Raw genomic sequence first — 17,746 nt, 5'->3', positions numbered from 1 at the left:
TGCGCAAGCACCACCCTTGGGGAGGGGAAGTGTCTGCAGCCCCGTCCTTCTCCACCTGGACCCGAGAGTCGTGGCCCAGGTGCTCGAGCCCGGGCGGCACGCCTCGTCAGCGAGACAGCTGGGACCCGCGCCGCGCACACCTGGTTAGCCACGTGGCGGCGGGGCGGGGACTGGGCGGGCCCAGCGCTAGGAGCGGGCGTCCCGGGAACCGGTGAGGGCGGACGCCGCGCGGCTGGTGGGTGGGCAGTGTGTAGGGTGGTCTCGGGGCGGCTCCTCTCCCCGGGGAGCTCTGTCCTGTAGTCAGGGGGCCGGCTTGGGTCACCTTTGCCCGCCTGCTCAGGTAGACCCCCTCGCCGTCCCCTGGCGCGTCTACACACGGCCACTGGCACACGAGCCTCCCGCCGACCCCAGGGGTTCCTGAGAACTCGGTAAGGGCGGGGCCGAGGCTGGAGGGGGCGTGCGCTGCGCTGTATGGGGTTCCCGTAAGTAGGGGTGCCTGAGGGACGCGGGTCCCAGCGCTGACTCAGACGCGAAGGGTCGGTGCTGCGGCTCCGGAGCGGGTCTCGGTAAGTCTTTCACCACCTGCAACTGGCCCTAGTGAGCCGATGGTGCCCTTGCCCTGGACAAAGGGGTTCACAAGGATGGAGAGGAGTGTAAAACTGTCCTCAAGGGCTGGGCAGCTGGGCAGTTGGTTCTGACCCCCGTACTGAAGGAGCTCAGGGAAAAACAGAGAGCTGCAGGCAGCTGTGGCTTTCAAAGAACAGCAACATTTGAGCACAGGGAGGCTCTGAAGAATGAGTGGGATCTATCTGGGTACCAAAGAGGGAAGGAAATGTTTCCGGATGAGGCAGAACAAGGTCCCTCCCTCAGCCAGGGCCTTATCTGGTATAGAGGAAGGATGGGCCGTAAGGATCCAGGGAAGGAGGAGCCAGCCTGACCCAGAATCCTGTTTACCTTCCAGAGGGGTCTCCCCACCCAGACTCCCAGGACCCCCATTTCCGGAGAATGGCCCAGATGTCTCAAGTGCAGGAACTCTTCCATGAGGCAGCCCAGCAGGTAGGCCTGGGCGGTGTGGGGGTCATGAGCAAAGGTCACCAGGCAGGAAGCTGAATGGAAACATTACAGTGCACTATTTTAAAAGTAATGATCTCAGAAGTTTATTTTGGTATGCCAGCTTAATCGAGAAAATGTTACAGCCAATTCCTAACCATCTGTGCGCAAAAAATCTTCTTTGGTATTTGTAGTGGATTTTGAATCCTGGACACTCCTCTTCCCACCCCGTCCCACCCATGGAGGTTTTCCATGAACAGAGTGAGAACTCAGATAATATGAACTCCCGTTAATATTGAATCAAACCAATGTAAGAAGGTAATTCTATTTCTGAAAAACTCATATATGCTGAAGCCAAATAGATTTCTGGATTCTGTGATGTCTGCAGGTTTTGGTTTTTCTTTCTTTATCCTCTCCCTGCTGATCATTAGCGTTAGTAAACATTCAATGCAGGTATGGAATTGAAGTGGCTGCCCCTTAAAAACCAACCAACCAACCATACTTAGGCATTTGTCAGGAGGTTGCTTGCACCCAGGGTCTTTGCTCTGTAATGATCACTCAACCATGAGGTTTTTACTGTCCCTTGGATTTCTCTCATCTTTATAGAGAGGGGTAGGAGGGTTTTCTGGCATTATAACAGGGGGGAATGAGCCCCCCAGAAGGAGAGAGAATCAACTCATAGCCTCACACAGTAGCAAGAGAGCAAGGTCCAACACTCGGGAGGCCTGAGCCAAAGGGCAGAGGCTAGTGAGGCAGATGGGGTTCGGGGTTGGTGGGGGAATCCAAACTGGCTAGTTACCCCCTCTTCATGTACATGGGTACACACGAAAAATGCAGCATGGTGGCTGGCAAGTGGCAAGTGCTCAGCAAAAGGTACCGCTCCCCTTCGCCCTGGCAGGCCCAGAGCTGTATCCTCCATCCTGTACTGAGCTCCTTATATCCAGCCCCTGAAGTATTCAATCTGCTTAGAAATGAGTGACTAGAGGTCCGGAATAGCTCCTCAGAGATATTTCAGATCTTGCCCAGAGCTGTTTGCTCCTGAATGAAAAGGCCAGTGGCCAAGTTTTGAATGTGGTCAAGGACCCTTAGAGAACCTTGATTTATTTACTTTATTTAAAAAATTTATTTAGCTTGACCAGTCTCGCATCATACTGGCAATGCGTTTTCTTTGGGTTTGCAAGACTGTACATGAGTGTTTATGGCCCTAACATGTATTTGTGGACTACTTCCTAAATAATGGGTACTGTGTTAGGCATGAAAAGGGTTACCAGATGGAAAACGTGAGGCCCTTGTCTCCAGGGATTCCAAAAAGAGAGCGCTTGTTTCATCTCTGTGAGAGGAATCTGATAAGGCTCAGCTGTGATCCTCTTTCTGTTTAAAACCTTCAATGGCTCCCCGTGTCCACCACTCAGAGTTCAAACTCCTTAGGCTAGGCCCTGCACAGTCTGACCCAGCCTGAGTTTCGAGCCTGGTCCCCTGCATCTTACTCCTTCTACCCCACCTTCTAGACGAAGGTCACCATTCCCGAGGCTCTGTGCTTGTGTCTTTTCCCTATGCTGGTCTTTGCTGATACTTCTCTCTCAGCTGATTTGCCACTGGAACCCTCCAAGTACCTAAGGCAGTGTCTGGCAGTCAAGGGGTCAGTAAATGTTAGTGCAAGCTAAATTGCTATGAGTGCCTTAAGAGACAGTTGATTTTTATTTAAAAAACTTTTATTTATTTATTTTGGCCACACCGTGCGGCATGCAGGATCTTAGTTCCCTGACTAGGAATTGAACCCATGCCCCCTGCAGTGGAAGTGGGGAGTCTTAACCACTGGACAGCCAGGGAAGTCCCGAGAGTTGATTTTTAAAATGATGGATGTAAAAAAAAAAAAAAAAAAAAAGTGATGGATGTAAAGGCCTATGCGTCACCTTCCTCTCCATCTCCCTCTCCCTCAATCTCTGAACATTGAGGGATTAGACAGTGTTGAATGTCATGGCCTTTGCTGTTCATTATCTAGACATCTTTGAAATCTGTCCCTTTGTCTCCCTTGCACTGTCTCGTCCAAGGTATTACTTCTTAATTGAATTGTTCATACCTTCCTGACTTCTTTCCTCACATCTCTTCTAAAGTGATCCCTTTTTAAAGCATAAGTCTGTGCATTTGCCTCCTCTGCTTAAGGCTTTTCAGTGGCTTCTCACTGCCTTTAGAATTCAGTTCTGACTCCTTGCCCTGGCCCCCACAGTCCCCTGTGATCTGCCTGGCTTCCCCTGCTCCCTCTGGCAGCATGCTCTGTCACTGCACTTGCCGTGTGGCATTGAAGTAAGCTGTTTCTTTCCTGTCTTCCTTGAGGCTGTGAACTCCTGAAGTTCAGGGGCATGTCTTATTCATTTTTGTGTCCTCAGTCCCTGCCATTAGTGCTCAGCATATGGAAGATGCTCAATCAATGCTGGCTCTACTTAAGGGAATTCACCTGGTTAGGGATTGAGGGAGCTGCTGTTTGTATTACATCTTGAAGTATCAGTGGTAAAGTTGGGAAGCACATCCCTGAGGCTGAGAGGGTAAGAAAATGATAATAACTACCAACTTATTATGGGCTGAACATTTACTATGCATTGTCTTCACAACAACATTCTGAAGTAGATATGATTATTTTGGTTGACAGATGAAAAATGGGGGTACTTTGAACCCAGGCATAGTTGTTGCCAAGGTCCGGGTTTTAATCCTTTCTGCTTTATGCCTCCTGCCCCAGTGGCCCGAGCAAAGCCTTATGGGAACAGAGAGCAGGCTGGATGGCTGATATGTTCGAAGTGTCTGGCCCTCTAGAAGTTTCCCATGAGCTTTTTCTCCCTTTACTCCAGGTCTGGGAGGCAGGAATTCTGCTAAGAGCTTTGAGGCCTGAAGAGCACGGGACTAAGAAGGCAGTGCCCAGTGGGAAGACAGGCTGGGAGTGGGGGGGGGGGTGGGTGTTACCCTAAACCCTTCAGTTCAGATCTGCTCTGCTCTTGATCACTGTGACTGGAAAGTAGCTCTCAGGAGATTTGGCAAGAGTGGGGATGCTTGTGAGTTAGGTGGAGGGGTGAATGAATGGATTCTTTTTTTTTTTTTTTTTTTTTTGCGGTACGTGGGCCCCTCACTGTTGTGGCCTCTCCCGTTGCGGAGCACAGGCTCCGGACGCACAGGCTCAGTGGCCATGGCTCACGGGCCCAGCCGCTCCGCGGCATGTGGGATCTTCCCGGACCGGGGCACGAACCTGCGTCCCCTGCATCGGCAGGCGGACTCTCAACCACTGCGCCACCAGGGAAGCCCAATGAATGGATTCTTGGTTTGGCTTTACTCATCTCAGGACCAGATGGGGTAGCGCTGTGTGTGTGTGTGTGTGTGTGTGTGTGTGTGTGTGTGTGTGTTGGTCAAGGGGACCAAGTGAGAAGAGGCTGTATATCTGAGAGTTGATGGTGCTGCCTGGGTCCAAGTACTGGCTCTAACCCTTTGTGACTCTGGGCAAGTTACTTCACCTGGCTAAGCCTTCGTATTCTCACCTATGAAACGACTACAGTAATAGAAAGTACCTTAGGGAATTATGAAGATTAACAGAGATAATTCATGTAAATGTTTAGTATAGCGCTCAGTTCATAGGACGCAGTCTGTAAATGTTGGCTAATAATAAAACTGATGCGGGGAGTATGTGTTTGGTCCACGAGGTAGTGATATAGATGGTCAGAGGGTTCAGTTGGCACATGAATGCATGACTCAGCACAGCAAGGTCAGGTAAAACACCTAAGGCAGGAGTCCCAAGTCCGGGGTGATTCCCTCGGCCAAAACCAGAGTGTGGTACATTGTGCAAGACACTATGGGCAATGTGGGGTGGGCAGTCCATTGAGGAAGATGGGGTGCTTTCTAGGCCTAGATGGGTCTGGAGTGGTTTGGGAATGTGTGTGTGTGTATTTGAGGGCCTGTTGAACCTGTGGAGGTGCGAGTCTTTTTCTGGGAGCCTCTGTCCCCAGGCACTGCATTGATGTGCAGTGTGGTTGGGTGGTGGACTTGAACCTGGAAACCTGGGTTCTGAATTCTGACTGTGCCACTAGATGTGCTGGGCCCTTGGGCAAGTTACTCTTGGGCTTGCAGTCTGCGTCTACAACTGCGAGACGGGGTGAGCGTACCTGATTTTCAGGGTTCTTATGCCATATGCAGAAGGATCTGGCCCAGTGCCTGTCACGTTGTGAGCACTAAATACAGTGCATGTTCAGTGATTGGATGAAGCAGGTTTCACACTGAAACCCAGTCGAGTAGGCTGTTTGTGAAACATGGGGCTGGAAAGCTAAGGAGCAGCTGGTGCCAGAGGGAGGTGAATGGAAGGCTGATGACCTTCGATTCCATGCGCGTCTCCGTCAGTCGCTGGACAGAGAGGACTGTGACAGACACGGTGTGTCAGGAAGATGAAGCTGGCAGGAGAAAGCAGATGGCTGGAGACAGGGAGAGAGGGAAAGTAGACATCTGTGCGAGGTCTGAAGTCCAGCAGGACCCAGCTGTTAGTGTGGGAAATGGGAAGAAGTCAGCTCAGTGTAACAGGTATTTACTGAGTGCCTGTTCTTGCCTGGATCTCCAGCTAGTGCTGCAGATATTAAAACAGAAACCTCTTAATTACGATGGAATAAGGGATGCCTCCCACTAATCTGATGTGCTATTTCCCTTCTCTTAGGGTTGGACAGTCTCCAGAAAAAGTTAAAGGGAAGCAGTGTCATGCTGTGGCCCGAGAATGGGTCACCCAAAGCCTCAGATTAGCTAGTGCAACTCATATTCTTTCTTCTTTATCTGGCTGGAGACTTGAGCTCCAGCAGGAGTGGGTCTGTGAGGACCCTCTTCTAGGAAGTCTGTGGGATAGCTTCTGGCTGGCCTGAGCTAGTCACCCTAGAAACAAGCCTGATGCAGACCCAGCTGTGGCATCTGGTCCACGTTTGAGCCAGGGTACCAGCCGCCTCTGACCCTGCACCAGGACTCCGCCCCGGCAGACTCCCTGCCTTACCTTTCCCTTCTCTGTGCTCTCCTTTGCTCGTTCCCTGTCTTCCCCTCCTCAGTTCAGTGGCTTAACCTAGGTTAGCTCAGCGTGGCAAGAGAAAGAAAGAGAGTCTGGTCGAGTTGTGAGGCTGAGTGGCACCAGCAAGAGAGGCAGAAGGAAGCGAACATGTTAAGAGACAGAGGGGGTACAAATTATTGCAGCGAATAACTCTCAGACTCAAAAGAAAAAAGAGATCCTCTGAGATCTTAGAGATCCTCTGGTCCAGGCCCCTTGCTTAGCTTGTCAGAAGAGAAGCCTAGAGATGTTTAATGACTTGCCCAAAGATACATACAAAGAGTGGCAGACCCTGGTGGGAACCAAGCCCATGACCCCCTGACCCCATAATACGGCTCTGGTTGACCTTAATGCAGTCAATCTTTAGGTTATAATTTTGAGCATTGGTCTCAGGCTTCATCGCACAAGCTTTGCTCGTTTTCTGTGCCCTTATTAGCCAGTGTACAGTGACGAACTGACTTATATTTTTGCTATGCGTTTTTCAGGCCCATTTTAGCATCTTTAAAAAGCCAATATGCAAAGCAAGCCTTGGCAGCCACATGCTAGGTAACAGCATATTGCTTTGTTAGACTATAGAGAAATGAATGCATCTGAGGAGAAAAGGGAACCTAGGACAAGACTGTCGTGTTAGCACCTCTTGTACAGATAGGGAAACTGGGGTCCAGGGTGGTTGGGTGGAAGAGAAGGGCTCACATCTGGGATTCCTGGAGCCGTGACCCCTATCACCCTCCCAGCTTCTATAGGGCATGAAGCTTGTAAAGTTTTTAGCGATTCTCTTTAGTAAAAAGGATACAAATACAAAATTAGGTGTAATCTTTGGGAGGGACTTAATGCAAGTGAAGGGTGTTGGAGACTTAAGCTATTAGCTTCACTGTGAAAGACCAGTGGTACCCAGACAGAACCACCTATGTGAGGTGACAGAAGAAAAGAGGCTATGGTGCTGGAACCTGGGAGAGAAGAAAGGGCAGAAACCACTCTCGGGGTTGAGATAAGTCTGCAGCTTTCATGTGGGCTCTGTCGCCCTTTCCTTCTCTTTCTCTGTTATCTTCACCCCTTTCCACTTTACAGCCCTGTGTATTACTTAGCCTAGGAGGTCAACCCTGAAAATGACAGTGCTCTGAAAATGCTTCATATTTGTAAAAAGTGGAATGGAGACATTTTCTGGATGAAGGTTCCCTAGAAACTAGAATGAAAGTGATTCTTCACTGAAATGAATTAGGTGGGATTGTCTCACTTGTACCCACAGGATCTTCATTTGTAGAGGTGATTGAGTGAGGACACAGAGAGATCAGTGCCATTGGAAGAAGAATTTATTGCTTACATTTCCCAAGAGAAGGAGGAATGCCATGCAGGGCCACAGGGGAAGTGTCAGGTTCTGGTCAGGAGACAAAAGCAGGAATGAAGGGAAAGCCTGGGCCAGAGCCTTTGTTGTGCCCTGGGCAAGGCAGGGCAGAGCGAACAGCTTAGGACTGGCTGGTTTGAATAGTTCTGGTGGGCTTTGGCTATAGAGATGGTCTCTAGTTTCCTAGCACCTGGCCTGGGGATGATTTAGGGCAGGAGAAATACTGGCTCGTTGTGTGAGAATTAGATAAAGGGGGTGGCTTGGGGAATATACTCAGAATTGGTAAGTTTGCATACGAGAGACATGCTCCTCGCCAGCTGTTTCCTATCTATAAGAACTGGTTAGCCCTGGGAAGGTTCGTCTCTTCCCTGATCCATAAGATTGATTGATTGATTGATTGATATTTTTGGCCGCGTTGGGTCTTTGTTGCTGCACACAGGCTTTCTCTAGTTGCAGAGAGCGGGGGCTACTCTTCATTGTGGTGCATGGGCTTCTCATTGCGGTGGCTTCTCTTGTTGCGGAGCATGGGCTCTAGGCGCGCAGGCTTCAGTATTTGTGGCACGCTGGCTCAGTAGTTGTGGTGCACGGGCTTAGTTTCTCCACGGCATGTGGGATCTTCCCAGACGAGGGCTCAAACCCATGTACCTTGCATTGTCAGGCGGATTCTTTTTTTTAATTTTTAAAAATTTATTAATTTTATTTATTTATTTTTGGCTGTTTGGGTCTTCGTTGCTGCGCGCAGGCTTTCTCTAGTTGCGGCAAGCAGGGGCTACTCTTCGTTGAGGTGCACGGGCTTCTCATTGTGGTGGCTTCTCTTGCTGTGGAGCATGGGCTCTAGGGGCTCGGGCTTCAGTATTTGTGGCACATGGGCTCAGTAGTTGTGGCTCGTGGGCTCTAGAGTGCAGGCTCACTGATTAATTTGAAGCCATGGTAGCCTAGTGACCCTCATTTAGCCAAAAATAGTTATGTCTGGTCCAGGTGATAAATTTGCTCTAAAGTGAATCCCAGTGTTTATAGAACTTAAAACAGAAAGCTGTGACTCATTTTGAGTAGCTTTCCCTTTTTATTTTAGGCAATTATCAGTAGAAAAAAAAAAAACAACATATAAACAAACCCCAAAACCAAAAAACAACAACACAAAGCAAAGGCAAATTCTAATTTTTAAAAAAGATACACAAATGTTAGGGACAGACATTAATTTTACCAGAGACTTCTCTATTTTTAAGTAGACTATATTTCCAGTACATTTAAAATGTGATTCAAATCACATCCATCCACTGCATAAAATGAAGTTGAGTTATAAATATATGACTAACTTGAAGTCAGCATTTTATTTTTCAAATACTTCTAATAAAGTGGTAAATTTTTCTTCAAATAAAGATGTTACTATTTTTATTATACACGTACTACATGCATGCAGTAAAAAAAATTTTTTAAACGAGAGAATTATATAAAATTAAAAGCCTTCTTCCTCTGTTCCTTCACCACCGTTCCCCAGAGACAGTCACCAATGGTTTCTGGTTTTCATTTTCCCTAGTGGTTATCATTATAACTTTAAATAATTTATTTATACCTCAATTTCTAGACTAAGTTATCAATTTATTATCAGTTTACTTATTGCTTCCTGATATGAAAAAAGAGGACATTGGCACATTTACTCTTCCTTCCATTTCTCTCATTTCATTTTGAATTTTTTGTTAGTTGGATTATTATTTTTACATTGTCAAGGTTTATAAAATTTATATATTTTTCTGTAATTGTAATGAGTATTTCCATGTTTGTTATAGTTGTTTATAAAAATTTTACACCTATAAATAGTACTATAAATTTACAATAGTAAGATGTATATGTGTGTGTTTAACTGAATAACCAAATGATGTTATTAGACTCATGGAGAAGAAAACACAAGCATAAGTTGTTAAGGCTTTGCTGCTTCTGAGCTACAGAGTCTTAATTTTTTTCAAGTTCCCTTTAATTCTTCTGGTTCATATGCAGCTACTGCTGTTTCTTATATTCCATGTCACCTTTTTTTGAGTATAATTCTCTTATCTTTTGGGTGACAGGAATTTTTTTCATATATGGAATAGTGGTAGTAAATTACTCTTTCCTTTTCTAACTATAGAAGTATGGAAGGCCAAATTGTTTTCATGTATTTAAAAAACAACATTTTACAACAGATTGGATGCAGAAGTAGATATGGGAATCCAGCTGTATTCTATCAAGCCAGACATTAAAATGATCTGCAAAATGTATAACAAGGCATCTCTTTTCACTGAATATTTTTGTTTGGGAAAGTAGTTATTTTTCATGCAAACATGTTACTTATTTTAACAGATAATGGGTTTATTATTATTATGTTTAAATGATTAATAAGTATTTGAAAATATCGCCCTTTAAGTTTCTAATATGGTGAATACTGATAGTTGTAGCATGCATAAACAAAAGCTCTTTGGGATCCTCAGTAATTTTTAAGAATGTAAAGGGGTCTGGAGATCAAAAAGTTTGAGAATGGCTGCTCTAGAGATTAAATATACATTTAGGGTTTCCCTGGTGGCACGGTGGTTGAGAGTCCGCCTGCTGATGCAGGGAACACGGGTTCGTGCCCTGGTCCGGGAAGATCCCACATGCCGCGGAGCGGCTGGGCCCGTGAGCCATGGCCGTTGAGCCTGCGCATCTGGAGCCTGTGCTCCGCAACGGGAGAGGCCACAACAGTGAGAGGCCCACATACTGCAAAAAAGGGAAAAAGAAAAGAGAGAAAAAAAAAGAGAAAAATATACATTTAAGAATTTTCAGTTTGTTTAGAGTTAATATTGTACCACTTCAGTGTAAAATGCAGGAACTTGATAATCACATAGGCACGTTTACCAACCCTGCCATCCAGTCTTTTATGCTATATACGTTACTTCCATCTACATGATAAAGCCTCCAAGATAATGTTATGCCCAATGATTGCTGCGGCCTATGTCTTCTCCTAGCATTTGCTGGCTCTGAACTTGGAACTTCTCAGGTGCCTTGGAAGGCAGCTCTTCTCTTGGCTGCCCTGGGCTGCTCTATCACTTGCTTTTTTTTTGCCCCTCCAAGCCCATCTGCAGGAATCTCTCCAAATGTCTGATCTGCTAGTAGCACTTGGTTTTTTCCCTTTCTAGTTATAACTATAGTTTCATACTTTCAAAAAAAAACAACACATCTTTTCTGTCATTGTCATGGTAATTTGGTAGGAAAGTGCATATTCTGCTACCTTAAAAGAGGTGTCTAATGTCACTCTCTAAAGCACATTGTATTCATTCATTCATTCATTTAACTAACACATTTAGTAAGTATCTGTTCCATGTTAGGCACTAGAGGTACAAGAGTGAACAAGCTGTTCTTTAAATATGTCTGGGCTTCTTTTAAAAAATAAAAATTGCTTTTACTATTTATTTATTTTTAAACTTTTGAAATTTTGATAACATTTCACACTTGTAGAAAGTCACAGCAGTACAAACAACCACCATATACTCTTGACTCAGATTTACCAGTTATTAACATTTTGTCCTTTTGCTTTATTATTTGTGTGCTCTCTCTCTATATATACATATATTTCTATTCCATATATATAATATATATTTTAATACCTATTATATTCGATTATATATATTTTTTTCCTGAACCATTTGGAACTAATTTGTAGACATCATGTCCCCTTATCCATGAATACTTCATTGTCTATTTCCTGAGAATAGGACTTTTCTTTTACCTAACCACATTATATTTATCAAGATCAAGACCCTTAGGGAACTCCCTGGTCCAGTGGGTAGGATGCCACACTTTCATGGTCAAGGGCCTGGGTTCAACCCCTTGTCAGGGAACTAAGATCCCACAAGCTGCTTGGTGTGGTCAAATAAAATAAAATAAAATAACCATAGTCCATGCCTGGATGGCTGGACTATGGAATACTAAAAAAAAAAAAAAAAAAAAAAATCAAGACATTTAACATTGATAAATCCTATTATCTAATCCACAGTTTCACAGTCCACTTTTGCCAGTTATCTCACTTATATCCTGTAGCTTTTTCTCCCGGACTGGGAGCCCATCCAGCATCACGCAGTGCATTTAGTCATCACACCTCTCTAGTCTCATTTAATCTGGAATGGTTCCTTAGCCTTTCTTTGTCTTTCGTGATCTTGACCTTTTTTTGCAAAACACAGGCTAGTTTTTTTTGTAGAATATTTCTGAGTTTGGGACATGAACTCTCATGATTAGATTCAGGTTTTGCATTTTTGGCAGGAACTCATAGAATGATATTGTGTTCTTTTCCAGGCATCATATCAGGAGGGAGGTACAGGGTTTCCACTTGTCTCATTATTGGTAATGTTAACTTTGGTTACTTATTTAAGGTGGTGCCCACTAGGTTAATCCACTCTAAAGTTACTAATTTTCCCTTTGTAACTAATAAATAATTTGTTGGGGATACTTTGAGACTATGGAAATATCCAGTTCCTCATCAGTTTTCTACCCATTAGCTTTAGCAAACATTGATGATTCTTGGCAGACTCAGTTATTACTGTGATGGTTGCAGAATGGTGGTTTTCTAACATCATCATTTCTTCTACATATATTACTTGGTCTTCTATAAAGAAGAATTTTCCCTCCTTCCTCTTACTTTAATTTATTCATTTGCTTATATCTGTATGGACTCAGATTCTTATTTTTTCCATGTGTATTCTATTGCAATTATTATTGATTTTGATGTTCAAATTGTTCCAGATTTGGCCAGTGGGTGCCCCTTCAAGCTGGCTTCTATGTCCTTATGACACATCCTCATCATTTTTAGGAGCCCTTCCTTACTTTCTGGCACAAAATATTGTAGGCTTATTTTGTACTTTTTCTGCCCCGGCCCTGAATCAGCTATTTCTCCAAAGAGCTCTGGCTCCTTAAAGTGAGAAATGGTATTTAGAGACCAAGATCTGGGTGCTAGGTATGTTCATTGCTACTGGGGTGTCTTGACTTACAGACCCTTTAAGTAGACAGATATATATTTATAGATATAGATATATAGATATGTATAGATACGTCTATCTCTATATATTAAAAACTATAAATTCAAACTGATACCTCTAATTCTAATTTATAACACCAGGGTTCATTCTTCTTTCCTCTTTTCTTAATTTTAACTACCTTCTCCAACAGTGAGAAACTTGACTCCCAGTCGGTACATTTACTTATTTGCTTAGTCCTGCAATTCATGGAAAGTAGATTCAGGAGTGGTAACTCCTACCCCTGCAAAAAACAAACTTTCTATCTAGAATTTGTATTAGTTTGTAGTTAGTTATTTGTCTTTAGACTGAGAGCACATAGTCAAAGTGCTATGTTCAAAAGTTAACTCTGGGGCTTCCCTGGTGGCGCAGTGGTTGAGAGTCCGCCTGCCGATGCAGGGGACACGGGTTCGTGCCCCGGTCCGGGAAGATCCCGCATGCCGCGGAGCAGCTGGGCCCGTGAGCCATGGCCGCTGAGCCTGCGCGTCCGGAGCCTGTGCTCCGCAACGGGAGAGGCCACAACAGTGAGAGGACTGCGTACCGCAAAAAAAAAAAAAAAAAAAATTAACTCTGCTCAGTTTTTTCCACTTTCGGTGTGGTTATATTATTCATTAGAATTGTAGTTAGGTTAATTGGTTTCTCTTTGCATTCTGTTTTAATTTTTCTCTCTCATCCTGTCGATTTGATTTGATTTTGAGTATATAAAACATTGATGTGATTCCAAACGTCAAAAGTACTTAGTACATAAGAATCCTTAAATGAGTATAGTATTGTCTGATCCACTGAAGCACCTAGAAAAATACATCTATTGCAGTTGATTTTTAGCTGGTTTGCCTGTTACTGGGGGAGGGCATTAGGGTCTGTGTTTCTCCTCCTGATGTTAAACTGAGGTAGACTGTCTAGTGGCAGCCTGAGTCTCGCAGGAGGGCTCTGTCCTTTGGCCAAGGAGGCTGGGAAGGGAAGGGGAAGCTCTTCTTGTTTAGGTGGCCATGGCATCGCTGCTGTGGGAATTTAGATCTGCGGGGTGCTGTCAGGTGCCCAGAGCATTGTGTCTTTGGGTTCTTCATTCTGAGCACAGAGGTGGCCGCTCTGTGGGGAATGAGCGGCTGTATAGCTCTGAGAGGCAGAGCTCGGGCAGGGGCCCCACCAACATCAACGCTGTCACAGCGTCCGCGGGTCTTGCCACTCCTGGGCCTTTGTGGTTGCTTGACCAGGTTGTGCCTTGGGAGATTCCCGGCCTTGGACCGGGATGCACGAGATGGAAGAGCCACAGATCAAGCACCGGGAACTACTGTTACGGAGACACTGGCTTTTGAACCTGTTCTGTGCAGAAGAGATCCGCACAGCCACGAAGATCTCACATTTCTAGGAGTGCCTAAATCAGTGCTGGCCAAGCGTGCTGCCCAGATTCGAATCCAGGGACATCAGGCTTCGGCCACTCCATGTGGGTCCTGCGGAGCAGTTCCCATTACCAGCTTCAGTCAGGGTAGCAGAGCGCTCATCGGACACCCATTCTCGAACTCCTAGTACAATACAGAAGGGGCCAGCTGCCCCAGCGCTGGGACTGGGCAGGGTTTGGAGAGAGGCAGATTTCAGGCTGAACTGTAGAGCAAGGATTCACCTGAAACATGAGGACGAGGTACCAGGGCAGATAGAAGATGCACAGTCAGTAAGACCTCTCTTCTTTCCTTTCCTCCCAACTTTCCTGAGGAAATCCTCACCCCCATTTAAAACTGCCTGATGTGCTTCACGCTAACCAAAAAAACTTTCACGATTATCACCTCATCTAAGCTGCGCAGCCCACCTTGAGGCAGGTATGTAGCTACTTGCATCGGATGCAGGTACCACAGGGGGCTGCTGGCCCGTGGAGACCTGCTGCCCCCCTGCCCAGCTGCAGCTTGTGGTGCCTGTTCAGAGCCAGAGGAAAGGAATGTGGCACCCACTCTGCTCAGTGCGTCACAGTTCAGCAGCAGCTTGGGATATTCTCTGATGTGCGAGTAATAATTAAATGATTAGCTTTCAGAAAGCAAGCTGCTGGAGCATGTGTGCGTGCTCCAGGTAGACCCAGTCTTTGGGAGGAAGGGGCAGGCTATGTCTTGCTCTGATCTGCTCCTGACCCCAGTGGGCAGAAGCAGAGTTTCTTACCAGTCTCCTTTCCTCCAGCTGCCAGGAGAGAGAATACGTGTTTTCTCACATTTCAGATGTGTTCAGTAAGGCCTGGAAGGTGGCCTGTGGGAGGGCAGTGGCTGTTTGAGACAAGAGGCTCCTGGGTGGGAGCTCGCGTCATTGCCTGTAGCAGAGCTTTTCTCTGTCTTACTCAGCTCCACTTGCTGGATGCAGGAAGTCACGTGTTTCCCACTCTGGACACATTTCAGGTGTGATTTCCCTGTCTTTCTAGATGCCCTGCTCGAGTGTGAAGATTCTCATGGGAGAAAGACTTCTACCTCTGAACTAAAACACCCACCAGGTGGCCGTGCTGTCTCCAGTGTGGGGTGCAGTCCTGGGCTTAGAGGGCCTGGCTCCTTGTTCTGGGAGGTTGGGAAGGAAAGCCCTAGCAATGAGCAGCGCACAGGTGCAATCACCCGTGGCCAGACTCCAAGTCTCTGTGCCCTGGAACCTGCCAAGTTGTCCCTGCCAACCTGAGGGTCCTCAGGAAAGAGAGGAACCTGCCCCTTGAGGATGTTTGTGGTCCCCTTTCTGAGGGATTGCTTTGCCCCTCACTTTTCTGTCTCTTCTTTCTTAGTTTCCACCTCTGCTTCCCAGTAGCCTCCATACTGGGCACAGCACACATCCTACGGCCACCTGCCTTTCCCCGCAACCTGTCATGTCTGTCGTGGAGTGTTGAATGAGACTCTTGTTATTTTGGAATTGATGACTGGGGCCCAAATCTGAAGACAATGAGGTTCTAAGAGAGTTATCAACAGTTGGTACCAAGCACAAGATAGCCCAGAACTGGCCCAACTATCACCCCCTGTCACCCCAGCTATTCCACCTCCCTCTCCCTGGGCAACAGAAATGACTAGGGAGAGGCACAAAGGGAGAGTCTGTGAGCCACGGCCTTTGTGGGAGGGCATATATGAGACAAGATGAGCTTCCTTACCCTCCCATAAAGGAGGGGGTTTGGCATGCGGTCCCTGAGTGGGGGGGAGAAGCTGGTATTCTGTCCTCCTATTGGATGTCTGCTTATGCTGCAGACATGGCTCTGCCTGCAGCCTCTCTGCGCAAGAGCTGAAGGGGATCGGAGAGAGCTGGCAGGACAGACAGACAGCAGGGTTGGGGAGTAGCCAGTTGTGATACTGTGATTTATAATAAATAGATATTTGGCACAGAGCTCCTAAAACCCTTGGAATTTCCTAAGTGATAAAAGTGATAAGGTGTCTTGATATTCATAGCAAATGCCTTCAGACACCACTGGGTTTATATTAGCGAGGTGACTTTTAGAATCACCTAGGATGGAGGCTGGTTACAGAGGAACCAGCCATGTGATCGGAGGGTTGGAACTTTCAGGGTAGGGGAAAGGAGCTGGAGGTTAAATCAGTCACCAATGACCAGTGATTTAATCAGTCATGCCTATGTGATGAAGCCGCCAGAAAAACCCAATAAAGAGGGTTTGGAGAGCTTCTGGGTTGGTGACCACGTGGAGATGGTGGGAGAGTGCTGCGCTGGGAGAGGGCATGGACCTCAAACCTTTCCCTAAACCCCCTCATCTAGTGGCTTCTGAGTCATATCCTTTCATAATAAGCTGGTAATCTAGTAAGTAAAATGTTTGTCTGAGTTCTGTGAGCCGCTCTAGCAAATTAACTGAACCCAAGACGGGGGTGGTGGGAACCTCTGATCAGTAGCCCGTAGGTCAGAAGCAGAGTGACAACGTGGACTTGGGATTGGCATCTGAGGGGCAGTCTGGTAGGACTGAGCCCTTGACTGTGGGATGGCACTGTCTCTGGGCGGGCAGTGTCGGAGTTGTCTTGAACTATGGGACACCCACTGGTGTCAGAGAATTGCTTGGTGTAGGAGAAACCGCCCCCCACTGGCACTGGTGTCAGAATTGAGCCGGCCCGATGGTAGTTACTATGCAAGGGAGCTGGTTTGAGCTGCCTGTCAGGCCGGTACTCTCCACAAGACCAACCCTGGGGCAGTGCAGAAGGCTGAAGGCGTCCTGAAAGTGGGGAGGCTGGAGGGTGTGGTGGGCCAGGGAGAGGTGACAAGCATGGGCCCCGTGGGTTGGCGTTCTGTATTGATGTTGGTGGCAGCATGTCTGCGGTGGGGGGGGGGGGCTGGGAATTGTCCCTTGGGGTCTCCCGAGTACCTATTTGTCATTTTATTCTAGGGTTCTCCATCTCATCCTGGCTCCCCTTTTTGGTGCTTTTGTTTCTTCTGCCTTTTCTCTCATTGGCTTATGTCTCTCTCTCTCTCTCTCAAAACATCAGGGCCCCAACCTTGGTCAAACTTAGGTGTTTCTTGCCAGTATCAGATGAGCAGGGTTTGGGGAGACTTAGTTGTGTTCTTGTGTCACTTGGTAAGAAAAGGTATGTGCACTCCTCTAAATGTCCTGAAATAAACTGTCATGACTTGGGCACCAAACCCATTTCAAACCCTGTATACCTTCACTTACACCTTTATTCTCAGGGTAAAGAGTCTCCTAAAGTTTCGACCTCATTCATCTGTGACGCACCTTTAAGGCTGATTCAGTCCAGTGAGATCCAGGGAGTGAAAAGCTTTTCATACCCCCATTAGGTAAATAAACAAATAAACAAAGCAGGTTTTACAGGGGAAATATGAAGGCTGTGATGACAGAGGAATACAGTTTCTAAAATCACAACAGGAATTTTAAGGGTAAAGCAGAGGTACTCACAATTAAGCGAAATCCAGGATGTTAGAAATTGCACCTGAAACATTGACATTTAGGAGAGAAAAGGGCCTGTGACCTGCGGTGCAGGTTTTACAGTCTGGGTTGGGGAATTCAAACCCCAACTGTGGACCTAGGCTGGTTGTGTCTCTTCTCCAGGGCTTGCTTTCCTCGGCTGGCTGTAGACAGGGGCCCTCTCCCTGCCTCGCTCCCGGGGTGACCTGAGCACCAAAGTGGGGAATTGATATGGAAGCTGAAAGCACTCCCTAAATTATTACTCTTTGTTGCTGATAGTTGCTATTGTTATGACTGTTTCTAATAAATAGTAGCCCTGTAACAAGCCATGGTAGGAAGCGAACACAAGTAGAGACGGGAAGTTGGGCCAGGTCCTGAGTTTTGAGATTAGGATCCTAGAAAACAATCTTACTTACCACAAAGTC

The 17,746-nt window shown here is 46.4% G+C and overlaps 1 protein-coding gene across 2 annotated transcripts in view; it reads left to right on the top strand.

The window, feature by feature from the left end:
• Positions 1-230: 230 nt before the first annotated feature.
• The window catches only part of SLC12A8 (solute carrier family 12 member 8), a 129,373-nt gene continuing 111,857 nt past the window's right edge, over positions 231-17,746 (top strand). For both annotated transcript variants that reach the window (XM_060298189.1, XM_060298188.1), the window contains exons 1-2: positions 231-428; positions 962-1,056. In XM_060298189.1, the coding sequence (XP_060154172.1) occupies positions 1,006-1,056 (51 nt within the window). In that variant the 5' untranslated portion in view covers positions 231-428; positions 962-1,005. The remainder of the gene's footprint in view (positions 429-961; positions 1,057-17,746) is intronic.

The sequence above is a fragment of the Globicephala melas genome, chromosome 4 (genome assembly GCF_963455315.2).
Source record: "Globicephala melas chromosome 4, mGloMel1.2, whole genome shotgun sequence".
Lineage (NCBI taxonomy): Eukaryota > Metazoa > Chordata > Mammalia > Artiodactyla > Delphinidae > Globicephala > Globicephala melas.
Note: the sequence above shows the minus strand (reverse complement) of the source record. Positions and strands in the feature narration are given on the sequence as shown.